Source organism: Marmota flaviventris, chromosome 13 (genome assembly GCF_047511675.1).
Source record: "Marmota flaviventris isolate mMarFla1 chromosome 13, mMarFla1.hap1, whole genome shotgun sequence".
Classification (NCBI taxonomy): Eukaryota; Metazoa; Chordata; class Mammalia; order Rodentia; family Sciuridae; genus Marmota; species Marmota flaviventris.
Genome location: NC_092510.1, coordinates 38,017,782 through 38,036,636, shown reverse-complemented (window position 1 = coordinate 38,036,636; position 18,855 = coordinate 38,017,782). Strand labels below are relative to the sequence as shown.

Sequence of the window (18,855 nt, the reverse complement as noted above, 5' to 3'; positions counted from 1 at the left end):
GCCTTGATAAACAAGTACCTACTAGTCAATTTTAGGACAACTGTGAATATGTGACAATGACTTATACCTTAGAAATTAAGGAACTATGGCTACTTCCTTTTGGTATCATCATGTGACTGCGGCTGACCTAATCTCAGGAGATTCATGCTAAAGAATCGGGGTAAAGTGTGATGACTAAATTAACTTTTCAATTGTTTGCTGAAAAGCAGGGAGGGAGAATAAAACAGTAATGATTGTCAGACCTTAGTAGAAAGGCATACAGGTGTGTTCTGAGCCAGTCTTTCAATATATAAATAGCTTTAGAGACTTTCTGGTTAATAAATAGAACCTAAGCCATGAGACAAGGCTGAATGGGACTTAGGGTGGCTTGGTCTGTGGCACCATCTCTGCTATCTCGAGTCAGAGAAGCAATAGTCTCCTGTCCCTTGGAACCCACCTAGATCATTCCAGGAGACAGGCCCTACTGATCTCCCCGCTCCTTCCCCGCTCCCCCCAAGCCCTGCCCAGTTCTCTGCGGAAAACTGCCACCTCAGGCACAAGGATCTCAATCCCCCAGGACTAAAAAACAAGAGGCAACATTTGTTGAGCTAAATTATTTCTTTATTAGGAAAGCACCAACACCACATTCTTCGAAATTACTGGAATTTTATTTGCCTCAGGCTTATGACTTGCAACCAAAGACATTGTGCAAAGAAAGCAAAGATTAAGTACACTTTAGGGAGAAGGAGACAATACACATTGGTAACAGAGGAGATCAGGTGGACAAAAGAAGCCATCCAGTACACTATATAGATTGCAATATTCAATAGCGTTTTCAAAACTTTTTAAACCAAGAGAAAAAAAAGTTAAGCAATGTTTACAGTAGACATAAATCTTATACAATTCAAAAAGCATTTTTTTTCAGATCATAGAGCATAAAATGGAAAAATGTATATGCAGGTGAAATCTAACTACTGTACATTTATCACCTATTAAAGTTGCTTATATGTACCACAGTGTAAAAAAAACAATACCGAACAAATAAAAATCTTGAAAATTGCCTGATGAAAAATAAAATAACCAGTGGCTTTTAATGGCTTCTCCTGGTTATCAGTGCTACAAAAGACAAAAATCTCATCTGAACGGGTGATAAAACCAGGCACAATCAAACCGTTACCAAATTAGACCCACCCATAGAAATATACTATCCACCCACATATTTTCCATCAAAAGCTTGTTTTAATCTTTGAATCTTTGAGGCCCATTTGGTCACAATATGTTACAAATATTTGTGTGAGTTTTTTTACACCATGATATCATATGTTTGTCGGGCACTATCCTAAAGCTAGTTTATAGATGATGAAGAAGACATAGAAACAACCCAGCACCCAAATGACAATGAACTCACTGGGCAGAAATGAGAGAGAGGGGAAAGGAAAGTGTTCAGTTCTACCATGGAAAAAGGTCCATCGGATGAATCACTCGTCATCGGTCCCACTTGCTTCTGACTGCTCCTATAAGTAAAAAAAGATGAAATGAAACAAAATCCCATGTTTAAGGGGTAGGGGAGAGGCAAAGGAGAAAAGAGATGACTTTTAATGCCCCAGATCTCTTTTCTATACCTACGTAGCAAGGACAGACTCTAGGTCAAGCAGGGCAGTTCCTCACTGAAAAAGCCAAACAACATCTACAGCCATGCTGCTCCCTGCTGCCTTTCACTACAGCTTCAAAAGTTTATGGCTAATAATTTGTTTTTAGTTCTGTTTCAGAAAACTCATGGAAGAAGAGGAATACCAGGCATTTGAGGCCTGCCCATTGGTAAGTCATCTAAAGACAACAAAATTCTAAGTACACTTGAAAACACTTGGGTCAAGGGGTTAGGATAGGGGTGGGGTGGTAGTTCTGAAACTTGCCAGCCAGGCCAGAGTGGAAAATCATACTAACAGAGACGCTAAGACAGAAATCTATCTTTCCAGAAAGAAAAATACAGAGGGGTAGACAGCAGGGAACCCGAGTTCCTCAGGCAAGTGAACAAGGTGGAAAGCAATTTAGAAGTGTCTGCCATTGTTCTACTAAACAGGCACCTGTTTAGTACTAGACTGGGTCACACCACCCAGGACTGAATCCAGCCCCATGACCTGGAGCAAAACACATATGACCTAAGAATTGGCTTATTATAGCATGCAATATCTTGACAGTGACATCTTCCACATGATGCTAATGCAAGCATTAAATATGCACCTATTTCAGGGCTTAGCTCAATAAATGCTGCCTGAATTTTCCAAATATTAAAAATAACAGGTCTAAGTATTTGATTGTATGGCACCTTATGTAGCAATACAAAATTGACACCAAACTTTTGCTCTTTCTTTAATCATTAGTTCATCTAATCTGCTATACACTAGGCACCATGCTGGGTGTGATGGATATAAAATATTAATCAGCCATGAAGAGAACTGTAAGTGCGTACACGGGCAGACACAAGTAAGGGGGGGAGGAGGGAAACTGATTCAGAAGCATTTCATTTTTTAATACTATAAGAATAGAGTTTGGGGCTAACATATCCCTTGTTGTAATCCTGCAGCTCTGTTCAGATCCCTCCTCGTGGAACCTTTCAGGCGAGAAGGGGTGAGCATGACACTTACATTTTCATCCTGCTCTTCGTCGCTGTCAAAATCGCTCACTACAGGTTTGGCTTTTCCTCGATTTGGCCTTTTCTTGCCCTTTCCTTTGTCTCGGCCTTTCTCCTCTTTTTTATTGAGCTTGATTTTCACCTTAACAGACTTGGCTACAACGAAAAACAAAACAGACAACGATGAAGATTTTCGAAGAAGTCTTTTTATAGACAGTAAAATGATCCCACCTGGAGAACAAACCAAATGTCCCGGAGTGCCCAGAACCTCCCAAAGCCCTGTTCTCCTTTCGAGCTGCTGCTTGCTTTCACAGGAACGTGCCTCTGTGTGAGAAATTAGTCACACAAAACAGTGACAGAGAAGCAGATGTCTCAGAGGTGACTAGATCCTCTCCCTTTCTCCTAGTGGCTAAGCAGGGACAATGAAGTGTGTGTGCAGTTATTTAATAGAAATTTTATATTAAAAAATAAAAGATAATAAATGAAGCCAATACTTTTACAGTGTAGATAACTCTAGTTGATTTAAAAACAGTCAACTAGAGTTGAATAGTATTTTGAATGACACAGGCATAAAATGGAAAGTAAAATCAAGACATGCCCTTGAAAATTTCTTTCCCCCTTCTCTCTCCCTACAGTCAGTTCTCTTTCTGGTAATTATTTCAGTTGTGGGGACAGTATAGCCCTACAACCACTTCTCTGTGTGTGTGTAATATTTTATACACTTGAATCTTCATAGTCCTTACCTTGCTTTTTACTTACATGTGGGGCATTTTTTATCTAGCACTTAAAAAGTTTCCATCTTATGGTACATGTTATTTAGCCAGTCCCACAGTGTTGGGTGCTAAAGCTTCCAGCTTTACTTCGAGGACAAATGAAGTGAACCTGCTTATTAACTTAGCTTAGTAGAATTTGCGGGGGGCATGGCAGACATATACACATGGTACATTTCTATCAGTGCCCGGTCAAATTACCCATCAGAATGACTGCAACTCGTTTCCATTCTCACTTTGTGAGAGTTCAAAGTGCTGTGGTACAGACATAGGTATGTATCCTGACCCACGAAAGAATCTGTTCCCTGGCTTCCTGGGACAACCATCCATTGATAACACATTCAGTAAATGTGATGGTGAGGTCACTGGGAACATGGGGCTCTCACTTAACCAGTTTTCAGCTTTGCTAGAATATCGTGTTTGGTAGGTTTTAAGGCACCTGGATATATTGTACAGGGGGGGGAAATCAAAGCTATGGAAGGAATCTGAGAATGAGAAATCTTCAAATTTCTTTTGTGAGGTGAATGGACCCACAAAGCATTTACACAAAATCTCCTGGGGTAATGTAAGCTATCAAAAGAGGTGAGAGTAGGGTTATTTTGAACTAATGTCATGGCTGCATGGGCCCTTCTTCTATCTCAAAGGAGACAAAAGCTACAAATCCTAGTACACAAAATGGAATTCTTACTCAAGCTTCTATTCCTTATATATCCAGGTGTCTGCAGTTTAATTTGCTATGAGATGGTGAGCCTTGGGTGTAGCAATTTAGCACAAGATGAGACAAAAAAAAATAGATTAATGGAAATGTATAAAGATATGGGGAGTCCTTTAAAAAACTTAATGCCATCAGCCAGTCATACAGGCCATTTCCTTTTTGGGGGGGGAGGGTTGGGGGGCTGAACTTACTCAACCACTAACTGACATCCCCAGCCCTATTTTGAATTTTATTTAGAGACAGGGTCTCACTGAGTTGCTTAGTGCCTCGCTTTTTGCTGAGGCTGGCTTTGAACTCGCAATCCTCCTATCTCAGCCTCCCAAGCCACCAGTATTCTAGGCAGATGCATGACTGCACCTGGCCATACAGGGCATTTCTGAGTAATCTGGAAAGAAAACATGAAGTGTCTTCATCTATACAGGGTACATCTTCTAACCTGGGAGTACAGAAATCCATGTGAGGTATAAAAGAACAGAAGATTGACAGTAAAAGCAAGAAAACACATCTTCAAGAGCATAATTCAAATGAACCCTGGGACACTAAAGTTATCATGCCTGTGTGCTAGTGAATTTGTACCTCTGAAAAACCCACCTGACAAGCTGATGTGGACAAGCAGGCTAACAGAGCAAACCATCAGGTTCGTCCTACCAATAGCTGTCTAAGGTTTTCTTATGTCAGCATATGTACACCTGAAACGTTCTCAGTACCAAATTGAGAAAGGTTAAATTCATGACAAAAGGCAAAATCAATAAAAATAATAAGAGCAGGTAAGGGTGTGGAGAGAGGTACTTAGGTGTGTGGGTGAGAAGGTAAACAACTTTGTGGCAATATGTATGCATCAGAAATTTTAAAAATGTTTTCATGGCTGGGAATGTGGCTCAGTGGTGAAGCACTTGCTAGCAGGCAAGAGACCTGGGTTCTAATCCCCAGTACAGCAGCCCCTCAAAAAAAGTTTCAATGATTAGAAAAGCATTATTTAAAATAAAGGCCCAATTCAAGTGTAAAATTAATATATTTTTGGTACACTCATTAATGAATGTTATTAACATATCTTGATGATGAACAACACTCATTGCTGTGGAATGATACAAACATGTACAAAATACTGAGAAGAAATTTCTCAAAATGTTGAATTATATATTGGCTAATGAAATTGTAGAAATTTTTTTAAAAAAATAATTCTAAGACAACAGTGCTAAGTATATAATTAGAAACAAGCCTAGAAAGTTTTTTCAAGTATGGCCTGAGTGTACAACAGTATAGACGTAATTCATGAGATGTACTGAGGGCAGGTATGGGGTAAAAACAATTAGAAGAAATTTTAGAACTTTGAAGACAGCTTTTACCTTTGAAATATTAATACTGCCTTGGTATAAAACTCAGAGGGTATCAAAAAATATCCTAATGTAATATTTTAAAAACAACTAATGCAAAAATCCATGATGAACAAAATTTTAAAGATCACAACAACAGCCTCTCACACACACAAAAAAAATTCTGACGAATAAAATGGACCACGGTTTCAATTCAGTTTGATACATTCTCAAAAGTGTGGCTTGTGAGCATCAGTTTCCTGTGGGAACGTATTAGAAATGCAGATGCAGACATGTGAGCTCCACCATAAGTTACTGAATCAGAAACTTGGGTGGAGCCTAGTAATCTACACCCTCCGAGCCCTCTAGGTTTCTGAAGTAGTAGTAGGTGGACTTCACACCAAGTTTGTACTGACCTTCAAAGGCACCACTCCAGGAGTGCTTAGTTCTTTACCTGTTTACCTCAATTTTAAGATGAGGAAACCTGAGCAGTACGTGGCCTAAGGTTGCCCAGCGAAGACAAAGCAGACTATGAGCATCTGAAGAAGCACTTGTACAGGTAGAAAGGGGCAAGGCAGCACAGGGACCAATGCCCAGCCTTACCCTCAGACTCGGATTCTTCCTCCTCTTCCTCTTCCTCCTCCTCATTGCTTTCTTCCTCACTCTCTTCCTCTTTGGCAATTTTCTGCCGAGCGCTCTTAAACACTGACTGTAAGACGATGGAATCTTCATAGATCTGAGGGGTCAAAGTGGCATCTGTCAGCTGAGGACCCAAGATGCACATGCTCTTCCTTATGCAACACACCAGCTTTGTATTTCATGAATGATAGTGGAAACATCATCAGCTGTTATGCCCACATGAAAACCCAACAGACCCAAATATAGGCACACACATTCCTACAGGACCAAGTCCAAATGCAGTTAAAATCATTTCAAAGTGTGTGTGTGTGTGTGTGTGTGTGTGTGTGTGTGTGTGTGCTTGGGGGAGACAGGTGGCTCTTTATAAAACCAAATTTTTATTTGAATTGTTCTATTAAACACAATGGTAATACCATGGCAAAGCCACCTTCTTTAAAATGCTGTTTCCTGTTACTGAAATTACCAGTGCTGGCCAATATTCATTCAATCAACACTTTTTAGTGTACGTAATGCATACACCTTGAGCACAGCCTTGTGCAGGTGTTGAGAGAGAAAGTTCAAAAAAAAATTTTAAAACAGAAGTTCTATATGATTCAACAATCCCACTTCTGGGTATTTATCCAAAATAATTTAATAGCAGGGTCTTAAAGATATCTGCATTCTCACATGCTTAAAATGTTATTTACAATAGCCAAGAGCTAGAAGCAACCCAAATTTCTATAGATGGATGAAAGGCTAAAATGTATATACATACAGTGAATTATTATTCCATTGTGAAAAGCAAGGAAATCCTGTCACATGCTCAAACATGTATGAACCTTGAGGACATTATGCTAAGTGAAATAAGCCTATCATCAAAAACAAATACTGAGATTATTCACCTTGTATTATTCAAGCAAAGTAGAGTGATAGTTAGCAATAATTAAGGTAGGGGAGGAGGAGAGTTGTTAGAGACACAGAACGTCAGTTCCACAAGGTGGAAAAGGGAAAAGTCCTATGGATCTGTTGAACAACCATGCGAAAAAAAGGAACTTTTAATAAAGGAAAAAGAAATGTATTCCTTAAGAAAGTGGCCAGGTAGCATGTGGTAAGCAGCAGCAAGCACGGCAGGAAAGTAAAGGACCGAGAGAGAACACTGTGGGAGGGGGCTGCTGGGACAGAATTTGCCAGAGACATCAGTGTTGATGGATCCTAAGGGTGAGAAAGATACCATAAGGTGCGAAAGAACAAATGGGAAAGGTGGGGAGTTCAGAGTAAAAATGATGCAGCTTGTACTGAATCAAAGTCAGTTCTCTGGCTATGCTGCTACACTCTGCAGGATCTTACCATCTTGTAAAGATGTAAATGATGCACAGAGTCTCTGTATACCTTACAACTGCAGGTGAATCTAGAGTGATCTTAGAAATGCTAGTAGAGGTACATGTGAGAAAAGCAGATGTCTAGGGGCCCCATCTGATTGGAGCATCAGTGGCAGGAGATGAAGCTAGAGAATGAGATTAGGGGTTGACTATAAAAAGCCCTCCACAGAGGTTATCTGGATGGTGTGGGCAGCAAAGGGGTAGGAGAAGAAGGTGGTTGAGAAAGAAACTAGTATCCAGGGCAGATTAGAAGGAAAACCAAGCAAGAGCCATTTGTCACCCCATTTCAGTTGTGAGATGGTGAGAGAATGGACAGATGGTGAACTGGATGCATATCACAATTAATAATGCCGTACTGACATAAAGAATCCAAAGATCTACCTACAGATGAAAATGAATTATTCCCTAAAGGCTCCTTTTGCTAGCTCTTCTACTTCCTCTGTCTTGCCTTTCATAACTTTCCTCAGAGGGTCTCATGCCATGGTGAAGGTAACAGTACTATTAACCTGGAAATGCAGAATCTGCTCAAGGCACATTCTGATGTGATGAATGGAACTGACATGAAGACAGACGAGTAAGATCAGGAGAGCCGCTGAAGGAATTAGGTGGTGGTGTGACACTGCATTAACTGGCAGCCACCTTGACCTGTCATGTTGTTCTTTCTTCTTCATTGGGCATGAGGACAGAAATACAAAGAGTGAGTTCTTAAGACAGGGTGTGAGTAACTGAGGTGTAATTAAAGTCGAGGTGCCCTTCTCCTCATTATTTTGATAAATTTGGTGTCACTTATATATTCTTAGACTTGTTAAGTGAAGTGAATGTAAAGAGAATTGCAATTGGGCTGACAAAAAGGTTCTTTTTTTAATTAAGAAATTAGAGGCACTCTATGCCTCTGTGTTTAAAATCATGATATGTTCAACTCCTGATGCAAGGTTATGATAAAATGAAGATAAATATAATCCAATACCTAGTCTCTATAAAAGCAAAAACAGTACTGCAGGCTTTCAGCATTACCTTAAATGACTGACTTGAATTCCTCCTCTAATTATAAGACAAGCCTCGAAGGGAAATGCAAGGAGACAGCACAGCTATGGCACAAAGGTAATTTGAAAATGCCAAAACCTCAATTGACTTACACAGGGAGCACAGAATACAGCTTTTTAGTTTTTCACTCTCCTTCTGGTACAGTATGGCAGTGATTCATAGGATAAAAGTTAAAAGATCTGCTTGAAGGAAAGCAGGCACACGCTTAAGGTTAAAAACTTCAACTAGAGACACACCTGTGATCCCTCCAAGTTGAAGGTCTGGGCGTTGTGACAGAGAAGCATGACATCTTTCTCCAGATCTCCCAGGCTCCGGTACTTATGATTACGAATTCTTTCCTGATGGAAATTTTGGGGGAAAAAAAATTGAAGAAGAGGACAAATGCAACAATTATTAGTTGGTTAAGAAAGTCAGACTCTCCCTCTGTCTACACAGCATGGGGCCCTGCCAGGGGTGGGGGACTTCACAGCCCCAGGGGTAAGGTTCACTGAGACCACCCTCCCACTAGTGTTCCTTGGTGTGTGTGGGGCGGGGGAAGGAGGAGCATAGGATGGGGGACAAGAGTAGCAATGGGAGGGGAGAGTCTGAAAGGTCTTCAATAAAAGGCAACATAACATAACACAAGCTCCCAACATGAGTAACACACGTGTTACATACATGAGTAAGTAACATGCATGGGAAGGCACAAGGACATCCCCACCTTTCTGGTGGCATGCCCTCTGTAGATCTCAAGTGGTCAGACAGGATACCACTGCTGAGCCCCAACTACACAGTTCAATGAATCCACATGACTGCTTTATTTAGTTGAAGAATAAAGTTAGTAAACAAAATATCTACCTTTATTTTTTTGAAATCCACTGGCTTCCTAATTAATTCATAGTACTCTGGTAACTCTTTCCTGGAAGGTAACTGAATGAAGACTTCACTGAGCTGTCGCCCTGAACTGCAGGATGGGTGAGACAAACAGAAACAAACCAGATCAAGCACTCCTCGGTAGAGGTTTTATTTCAGAAAACATCAACAAAGCAAATTACATCCCATGCCTATAGACACGGGTCTTTTTAAGTTGAGGAAAATCCCACAACTATGCTGGAGATTAGTGCCCCTCCCTTGTGCCAACTTCAAATCACATTAGAACACAATTAGATCCCCACTTCTGTAACACATAAGATATGGGAAGTGCACTGGGGATTACTTTCAGACTGAATCTCTCTCATTATGAGAGAAATATTTTAAATAACCTATTCAGCCAAAAATTCCATTTTAAAACGAATAATAGAGTTGGTTAAAAAAATGCATCAGGCATTATTTCTATACTCCTTTGTCTTCAAAAATTCACTTTATATTTAGAAAGTAACTCAATATGTTAGAATATACTGTGGAAAGCCAGATGAAAAGCTTTTTGCATGCACCCGTGACTATCTTTTTGGTCTTGTTCCTTCTTGAGTATTGTACATACTGAGCTGCGCATACCTTTCTCACTTGCCCCAGGAAACCCTTCATCTTGCCTAATGGCACTTATCTGGGTGGAACAATTTATGCAAAAAAAAGAACAAACATACTTGGCAAATGTGGATGCTGCCTGTTTGTGGAATCAGTGCTGAACCCTTCCCCAAATTTGTGGTGGGTTTATTTAAAAGCAGCTTTCAAAGTGACACATTCTTAGCATGCTGCAATTTTTGAAAAACAGCCTGCAAAGCATCAGAAGCCTTTCACATCCCTTAATATTGGAAAGCGTCATGGTTAAAGGAACAAAGATATATAATTGAGGTTCAAGATCCTAATAACTGATTTGGCCTATTCAGATCAATAACAGCTTGTGATACATGGTATAGTCATTTTCCACAAAACTTTCACTCTCCCTTTATGATGCCATCTCTAGTTCCTTTGTGCAGCCGGAAACAAAACAAAACAAAAAAAATCATAATCACTGCCATGTAGATTTCAGGTGATTCCAGGAGTGTGTGGGAATGCGGGAAGGCAGTGGCAAAGCACGAGTGACAATATGCTGTTTTAACCCACAGTCCCAGTTGTACAATTAAAAAATAATCATAATGACAGTTATCATAAAAGAGGCATGCGCAGTAACTCAAGTGGTTGCCTAGCAACCAGCAGGGGAAAAGCTGAAGTGCAAAAGGGGCCTGCATAAATTAACCGAAAATCCTCTGTCAAAGGGATGGGCCAGTTTTTCTGCTATACTGGGTCACTGTTTTTTTGTTTTGTTTTTTAATGCATATATGGGTCTCATGAATACTAAAATCGGGGGCAAACAAGAGGTTTGTAAAAAGGAGACTAGGGAATTGGATTTTTACATTATTGTGGCAAGAATCAAGGTGTTCTTTCACTCTCCTGCCCTCCCGCCCCCCACCGGCTGCAGGTTGAGAAATGCATTTGTATTTCTGTAATTTATGCCATGTAGTATGTGGCCCAAATGATTTTATTTACTATCACCTTCAACACAGGGCCACGATTCCTGATATATTTTTCTACCATTCTGAGATTTATACACACAAACATTTTACCTATTTCAAATAGGTAAACATAGGAAAGGCAATTTGGAAGAATTATAGATAGTCATTTTTCTCGGAGTGGCTTCTTTATAATTAGCATTCTTTATAACCTAGCATCAACCCAAAAGTCAGACCTCTTTGTAATCACAGATTTAGCACCTGACCCTCCATGGCATCTTTAGTGTCATTTTCTACATTGCCAACAGATGGTGTCATCTTTCTATTGAGAGATTAGAAGCACATTTTTGCTTTGTACACCTGTGATGGACATACCCTTCATTTCAACTGTGCTACTGGTGAAATAAAAAGTAAGTGGTATAGACCAAGAGTGCAATAAAACTCTAAGAGAGGCACGGTGGCAACAGCAATCTTGGTCTACTGTCTCTGTCCCTGGGCCCTAGAACTCCCAGACCCTATAAGGAGACAAGTCTGGAGTTATCCGTGCTCATAAAGGAGAGAGCTGAATGTTCTCAGACTGTGTGCCAATACTGTAAAATGAGAAATAAACAAATTTATTCTGTTTCAAAAATAAGGTCCCATTTGACTCCCCTCCTAAGAACAGAGGACACCGGCAAAAGAAAAACCTAGAAGCCACCCAAGAAAGCTGTCTTGACTACATTGCTTTCTTTATTATTCAAATATCTAAGTGCCCACCAGGACATGACTCCCCAGTTTGTCTTACTGGCCAACTTCTCTGCTATGGCAGTATGACCAATCCCTTCTTTATGACCCATTCCAGGTCACCAGCATGGGTCCATCTCTCATTCCATGGTTGGAAGTTTCTTTATGATTTTTTCCTTCTTCAAATACCTCATGATCAACCCAGGATCAAGAAGCCATTCTCTACAAAAATGGAGGAAATTTTCCCAATTATATTTAACTCTTGGTACCTCACCGCTCAGAAATCCATTCTTCTGTGTTTTTCTCTCCTTCCCACAGGGTGCAAATATTTTACATGTACGCAAACCCTTCCACACTCCTGCTGGAGCAGTGGCTCCCCTGGTATCTCAGGAAAATCTGGGGTCCTAGGCAGCATATAGCTTTCACATGACCAACAAAATGAACTCAGGTGGCAGAAACATTTGCTAATGGATTGCAACAGTAACTTGCTTTTATTCAAAATTACAGGTTAAATTTAAAAAAAAAAAAAAAAAGAGGAAGTAAAGCAGCCTGACACAGTTTTGAATTTCCTGGGATTTCCTTCTCAAACTGGAGTCGAGCAAAGGCTTTTCAAACTGTTTTTCAGTGCCAGAAAGTTTTTTTTTTTTTTTAATTTAAACTATAAAACAATGGACTAATTGTATAACGGTTTACAGAAGGTGATCTGATTTTGTTGAAACACTATCCTCCCCTCCAGGTATTTTCCATTATGTTATTTTACACAATTTAAGGCCTAAATAAATTGCTACTTTGAAGTACACTGCTACCCATGGTGGGTCCACGGAAGGTTTGGATTTCAGATTCATTTCATACAATGACCCATTCCAAACTACAAAGTGTGACTCTGCTAAGAAAGGGGTGTGGAGGCAGTACAAATGTATTGGATTTAATAATTTTCAGGTGTGAGTGCCAAGCACCTTGTCTCTCCAGCAAGGTGAACAGGCACAGGGACATGCCAAGATGTCATATGTGTGAGATGGAAAAGCTTATGGACCACTTGCAAATGATGGTTTGCAAGCCCTGCATGCACAGCCCACCCACATACCCTACTGAGATTTAATTTGTTATGCTTCATCTGAAAACCTATTTTTTTCCCATTACCTCCACAAAGCAAAAGGCAATATTTTCCTATCTATCCAAAATGACTGTAAAAATGGAGACTGCATATATTTTACACTTCACATAATTATCAGCTTTACCATTGATGACATTTTAGGTATAGTTCAGCCATGCTAAAGATCGGCTAAGAAAACCTATTCCTTAAATGTACTGACTGCTATGTCTTTCGGTTATTTTTTTTTTTCAAAAGTACAATGCAAGAAATTTGATACTGGGTGAGGGTCTTTTATTTTTTTCTCCTCCATTTAATTTATTTATTTTTTACCTGCCCAAGCTGATTGACTGACAATTTCAAATAGATAATTCTGAAAAAGAGATCTTTAACCAAAGCTGAAATAAGTTTTATCTACAATAACTAGTAAAGGTAAAAATGTAACTCTCTTAACTCCATAAGAAAATGATGTCATGATTTAGAATACTCACTTGGGGTCAAAAGAATTTCACAGAAAAGTTACAGTCCTGAAGGAATCATACATAGAAAATCATATGGGGAGAAAAGTTTAAAAGCTGGGTCAACATTTCAGGGTAGGAGGTGAAAAACCGTGCTTTCCAGGATCAGAATCCTACGGAGCTGAATACAGACTGCTGAAGAACTTCCCCAAGACCGCAGTTGCAACCCCTTATCCAGAGAAGACTCAGAAACCTGAGTTGGTTCCAAAATAGGTGTTGCAAACACTCAGTATTCACTACAGACATCTCATCGGATTGAGAATTCATAACAAACTTGGAACCTGACCTCCAAGGCTCTTGAAGCACAGGAGAAGCAACAACAAAACAGCAGGATGGGGACAGATCTGTTTTCGGTTGTGGAATTGGTAGTTGTTAAAATCCCCCTAAGGATCAAGACAGACTCGCTACATTATGTTCCTCAGTTACCAAGAAAAAAAAGGTCCATCTAGCTAATGTGAGGCAGAGCTAGAGCGATGTCAGGAGATGTTAAGGCCCCACTAGCCTTGGCAAGAAAAGCCCCAGGATTTTACTCACATTGACAGGCACACTCTGAAGCATACTTTTACTTCTGTCATTTATTCTAGGCTGCAACAGGTAAAAGATGTAGACATGAAGATGTCCATCAGAGGATTATTTAAATTAATTAAATGATTCAAAGCAGCTGGAATGTTTAACAACCAGAGAAAGGACCAGAGAAATGGAATGCTAGGGATTCTACAGTTGTGTGCTTTTAAAGAATGGAAAAAATGCTTGTTATGACATTAAAAAAAAAAAAAAAACCCACAGGCTATAAAATTGTAAGTGAAGGACAACTTCATGGTTTTTAAACAGACATAGAAAAGGACCAGAGGAGATATGCCAAAGCATAAACAAACATTAATAATGGACTCTAACTCAACAAATGAAGATTTATAATCAAATGTAATTTAGAACCATACTATCCATAAAGTTGGTCTCAAGATTATTTGGTTACCTTCTTGAAAAACATGCTCAAGGTAAAGAATCCAGTTTTATTTTTCTTAAATAAATGATATCTAAAGGTCATATGACCAACATTTATTGTATCAACAAGGACAGCACATTTTGCCAACTGGCACCATTTTAATGCTACCAGTAAAGCCAAATAAACAAAATAACTACATTAATATTTCACCTAAGATAGTGCAACCATAAGAACCTATTGTACAAAATTCTTAGCTATTTCTTCAGAATTCTCTTGCTGCATTTACCAGTCACGGGTGCTTGCAAAAGGACATGAGCTTTAGAAAAGGTTTGTTGTTGTTGTTGTTGTTGTTAGTTTTTATCTTTTCTGACAAGCATTTTGAGTAGACATTTTTGAGATTTACCACCTATCACTTGACTTTTAGAAATACTGACTGAAGACGTCTAGTTTCCTCCCCCTTTTCCCTTAACTTGACATTTCCTAATAGCAGGTAGAAGCTTGGAATGCTCACTGTCCTCTATCTAAACATGACGGCTAAATGGGCTGCTGCCTCCCTGAGCAGCCAACTGCTCACTTTCGCCATCTCATCTTGGAGACCCGCTCATGTCTCTTAAGAATGCTTTCCTTCCAAAGTGTCAGGACAGAGCTCCCCGCTTCTACTTGAATATTCTCTCCTTTTATCTGTGCTGTGTCTCCATTCCTTAATGGCAAAAATGCTTTGAAGCTTTTGGCTGAATTGTGACCAAACTCAAAAGCACAAAGCTTTTGCAGACAAAATCAAATACCTTTCCATCTGTGCCCACCTCCAAAAGACTGCTTTGTTCAAAGGGTGGGCTATGGCAGGCACCAGAGCACCGCTTTTCTACAATGGCCAATTTAGTAAACTCTTAAGACAGACATATGAGTGGTAAATCTAAGTAGGGAAAAAGAGGCTTCCTGTGAAAATATAAGAACATGTATACCCAAATAACTGTAACTGCTCTCTCTGAGAGCAATCCATTTTTTGAATCAAAATATTTAAGGAATGGTTTTGAACACAGTTTATCTGCCCAGTTTAAAAAAAAAAAAAATCCATTCTGGTATTTCTATCCAGGACTCCTTCCCCTCCAAGAAGGATCATTAGTGCAGGTGCTGGTCTAGAGCAAGAGAGGCAGAGAGCCTGGGAAAAGGGCCTTCAGGGATAGGGTAATGTTGGAAGCTAGGGGAGGCTTTCTATGCCTCTGAAAGCAGACAGACTAAGTGTATTTGTGGGTTACCCACCTGCTGTATGTGGGTATAACTGGCTGAGCACCATAAATAAGTGTCAAGTCACCAGGAGTCACAGCAGCCTGCTCCAGTAAGCAGTTAAAGAATCAGTATTTGTAATGAGTGCAAAATAAAGCACTGAAACCCATATTTCCATGAGTAGATTCTCTCTGGACGAAATGTCATATCTGAGCTCTAATTCAGTACTTCCCAAAGTGTACTCCACAGCACACCTGCTTAAGAGATAATTAATGGTGTACCTTGAAAGGAAGGTTCACTGGTCAAGAGGAGTTTGGGAAACAGAGTTAAATAGCTTACTTCCTAGCAAGGCTCCCCAATCTCTGACTGAATTGGGACTCTGCAAGAGGGAGCTAGAGGTGTAACATTGGAAGACCACATTCTGGGAGGCATTATCCCAGCCAAGGGACCAGGCTTTGACCTCACTAGGCTACTACTTCACAGGGCAAACTGTCAAACCTATGTTGGGTCCAGAGTGTCTAATACACAGAATGAACAAAGAACAGCTCTTCACCTAGAGCTGGAATTTCCTAAAAATCCACTTGATTGCACTGCTGTTTCACAGCAATTTCTCTGTAATCTAATTAGATCTGCTAAAGGCAAAGGTGCTTGGGCATGATAGACTGTCATAGCAGTCTGCCTCCCCCATTTAAAGGAATACAGAATGTTTGGTGCCAAAGATGCTAAAAATAAATTTTGTCTAAAAGACCTCGTTGGCTGATCCTGAAGGAGTGGTCAATACAATGGAAGGGCTGTTAATAGCCAGCCATGGAGAGAATTTAAGTTTCCTGTTGTGGAATATGTGGGGCTGGGTATCTACATACACATGTGTGCACACATGTATCTACCATACCTCACACATGTCAACCCTCTTTGCATATACACTCCCATAAACATTACCACCATTCACTTATCACTCAGAGAAGAAAGCCAAGTTATCTAAACCCTCTGCTCATATTCAGTGTACCCCAAGCCTATCACTCATACCTGGAGTACGTCTTCCTACCCACTGCCACTTCCTTATTTGAAGGAAGTATCCTCTCCCACCTACCATGCCCCTAACAGATGCCTCCTTTACTCCATCTTCCACTATCAGTGCTATTTCCAAACATGAGTGCACCCATGTCCCTTGTCTGTCTCCTCAAAACAGAGCTCTTGACAGTCACTGAAGGTGCTTAGAGACCCCAATCGTAGAAGATAACACCTGCATTCCTCAGATCGGCTCTTCTGCCTCTCCAGCCTTGACCCCTGCTGTCCCCCTGCTACCTTAAACCAGCCACCTAGTCACACTGGGCTATCTGTGGTCTCTAGAGGAAGCCTGCTTTCCATACTTCCATGGTTGCCTACACCCATGTACCAAGCACATGGTCTCTCATCCTCCACCCCCCTCAGCCTATTCTAGTTGGGCAACTCCTGTTCCACCTCAAGTGGACTTGAACTTTTTCCTATTCCTGCCCCATCTCACCCCTCGGCTCCTCTCCACACATAAACCTTATTCATACTAGGTCTGCATTATTATTATTATTTTTCTTTTGCAGTGCTGGGAATGGAACCTATTGCCTGGTGCCTCCCGGGCAAGCACTCTGCCACTGAGCTACACCCCCAGCCTGCAATACTTATCATATAGCTCTTTCCATCTGAGCTTTATAGCACTCTGTTTTATTTATTTATTTTTACCATTTTCAATACTTGAGACTGACACAGAAAATGCTTAGTGATGTGAAACACATGAAGGATTAAAAAAAAAAAAAACTTCTCTGAAGGAAGGGTTAATTCATTATAACAGAGCCTCTGAACATCACGTTGTCAGCTCAGGCTTATGGGGAAAGGAAGCCTGTGTGACAATTAGGGACAAGACAGGTTCCAAAAAGCCCTGAGGAGGCAGGCACCAAGCCCCCTGCTCCACCTCTGGAAATGACAGTTTGAATGTACTTAGTGAAAATGGATTTGTCTAGGTCCTAAGTACATACAGTAATATTAACTGCCCTCAAAAAGCCCAGGCATGACATTGGGAGCTTGCAATACCCTTTAAAGTTATTAATCCACTTTACATGGTCACATGACCACCGTGACGGAAGAGTGGAAAAGGAGCAAGTGAAAAAGGATCTGGGGCGGTCCTTGCTCATGGGGATGGGTGTTTAGCCTGTGTCATGGTACTAAGGTCATCAGGCTCCATTCTAGGTGGTGGAGGTGGATGTGCCCACCAATCAGTTCCTTTACTGTCCAAACTTACAAAGTCAAGTGTTTGCTGTTTCAATTTCCAAATGCAAATCCAGACTGAGTTTTGTTCCCCTCCCCCATAATGGCAAAAATGGGGCCATTTTCTCAGTAGACACTAAGGTTTGTATGTTAGTTTCTAGCATTAATCATTGTTTACTGAACAGCAATAAAAACCATTAGAAATTGACAATCTTGTTCACCAGTTTCATCTCCACATATGCCCAGGTAGGTACAAATCACCCACAGTTCATAACTCCTTATACAAAGAGGAATACCATAAATGGTGGTCAGTATTCATCCTGAAATACAGGATACAGCCTCAGTTCTTTCCTTTTGGCATTAGGGAAAAAAACCAAAGTGGTGTAAAGGATGTTACGGGATCAATTGATAAAGCTAGAATATGGATGGTAAAGCAATGTACCAATATTTCCAAAAAGGACAGCCTGATTGAAAAGGGCAAAGAAAAGCTGGTTTCAAATGTGGATAGCAACTTCTCACCCTGGTGTATCAGGCGTGCCCGTCTCTCTCTCTCAACCAACATCACCCAGTTCTCATAACCTCTCTAAGGGGAAAGCATTCCTGCTTCCCATCCAACTGAAGCGAAGGTGCACAAAGGTTAGACAGACTGGCCTAGAATGCTCAGCTCCCTATGCGACAGGCAGGCCCAGCAGTCACACCCAGAAAGCCAAGCCGGCGCACACACAGGAGGCAACTCAGCAGCGGGGCTGCACACCCCCAGATCCACTCCAGAATGCAGAACAGCGTGACCAGGCACGCCGCTTCCTGTTGCACGGGATCAAGCCACCACAGGTGCTCTGCATTAAGCTTCTAAACCAAGCACAGAGCCAGGAGACCCACGGAACACACACCACAGGCTGTGGTGGGAGGGGAGGCAGGGAAAGCCATCTCTGAGCTGCTGCATGGGGGCCGACTTTTAGATGGTTCCCACCACCTTTGAGAGGCATGCACAGACGCTTCCAGATTAAAACACAGCACAAACAACTTCAAAAGCATGACAGATGTCTATGAATATCTGTGCCGGCATTCCCCCCACTCTCCATGTTGGGACAATTGAGAGGCAACCAGAAAATTTTGCTTCCAAAGGCTGATTCCTTGAATGGGTCCATTCTTGTACCAAGGGATACCTGTATTCAGAGGCATGGGAATACAAGACAGATCCTGACCTGTTTCCTTCTATTTCCAACTGAGAATTACTGGGCACCTTCTCCACGTTACACCT

General features: G+C 40.8%; 1 protein-coding gene across 8 annotated transcripts in view; it reads right to left on the bottom strand.

The window, feature by feature from the left end:
• Window positions 1-625: 625 nt before the first annotated feature.
• The window catches only part of Smarca2 (SWI/SNF related BAF chromatin remodeling complex subunit ATPase 2), a 166,149-nt gene continuing 147,919 nt past the window's right edge, over window positions 626-18,855 (bottom strand). For 6 of the 8 annotated variants that reach the window (XM_071600594.1, XM_071600595.1, XM_027954780.3 and 3 more), the window contains 6 exons: window positions 18,800-18,853; window positions 9,288-9,393; window positions 8,687-8,788; window positions 6,013-6,145; window positions 2,625-2,767; window positions 626-1,493 (listed from right to left, as the gene is read on the bottom strand). In XM_071600594.1, the coding sequence (XP_071456695.1) occupies window positions 1,458-1,493; window positions 2,625-2,767; window positions 6,013-6,145; window positions 8,687-8,788; window positions 9,288-9,393; window positions 18,800-18,853 (574 nt within the window). In that variant the 3' untranslated portion in view covers window positions 626-1,457. The remainder of the gene's footprint in view (window positions 1,494-2,624; window positions 2,768-6,012; window positions 6,146-8,686; window positions 8,789-9,287; window positions 9,394-18,799; window positions 18,854-18,855) is intronic. The other 2 variants (XM_071600597.1, XM_071600601.1) reach the window with 1 other exon arrangement.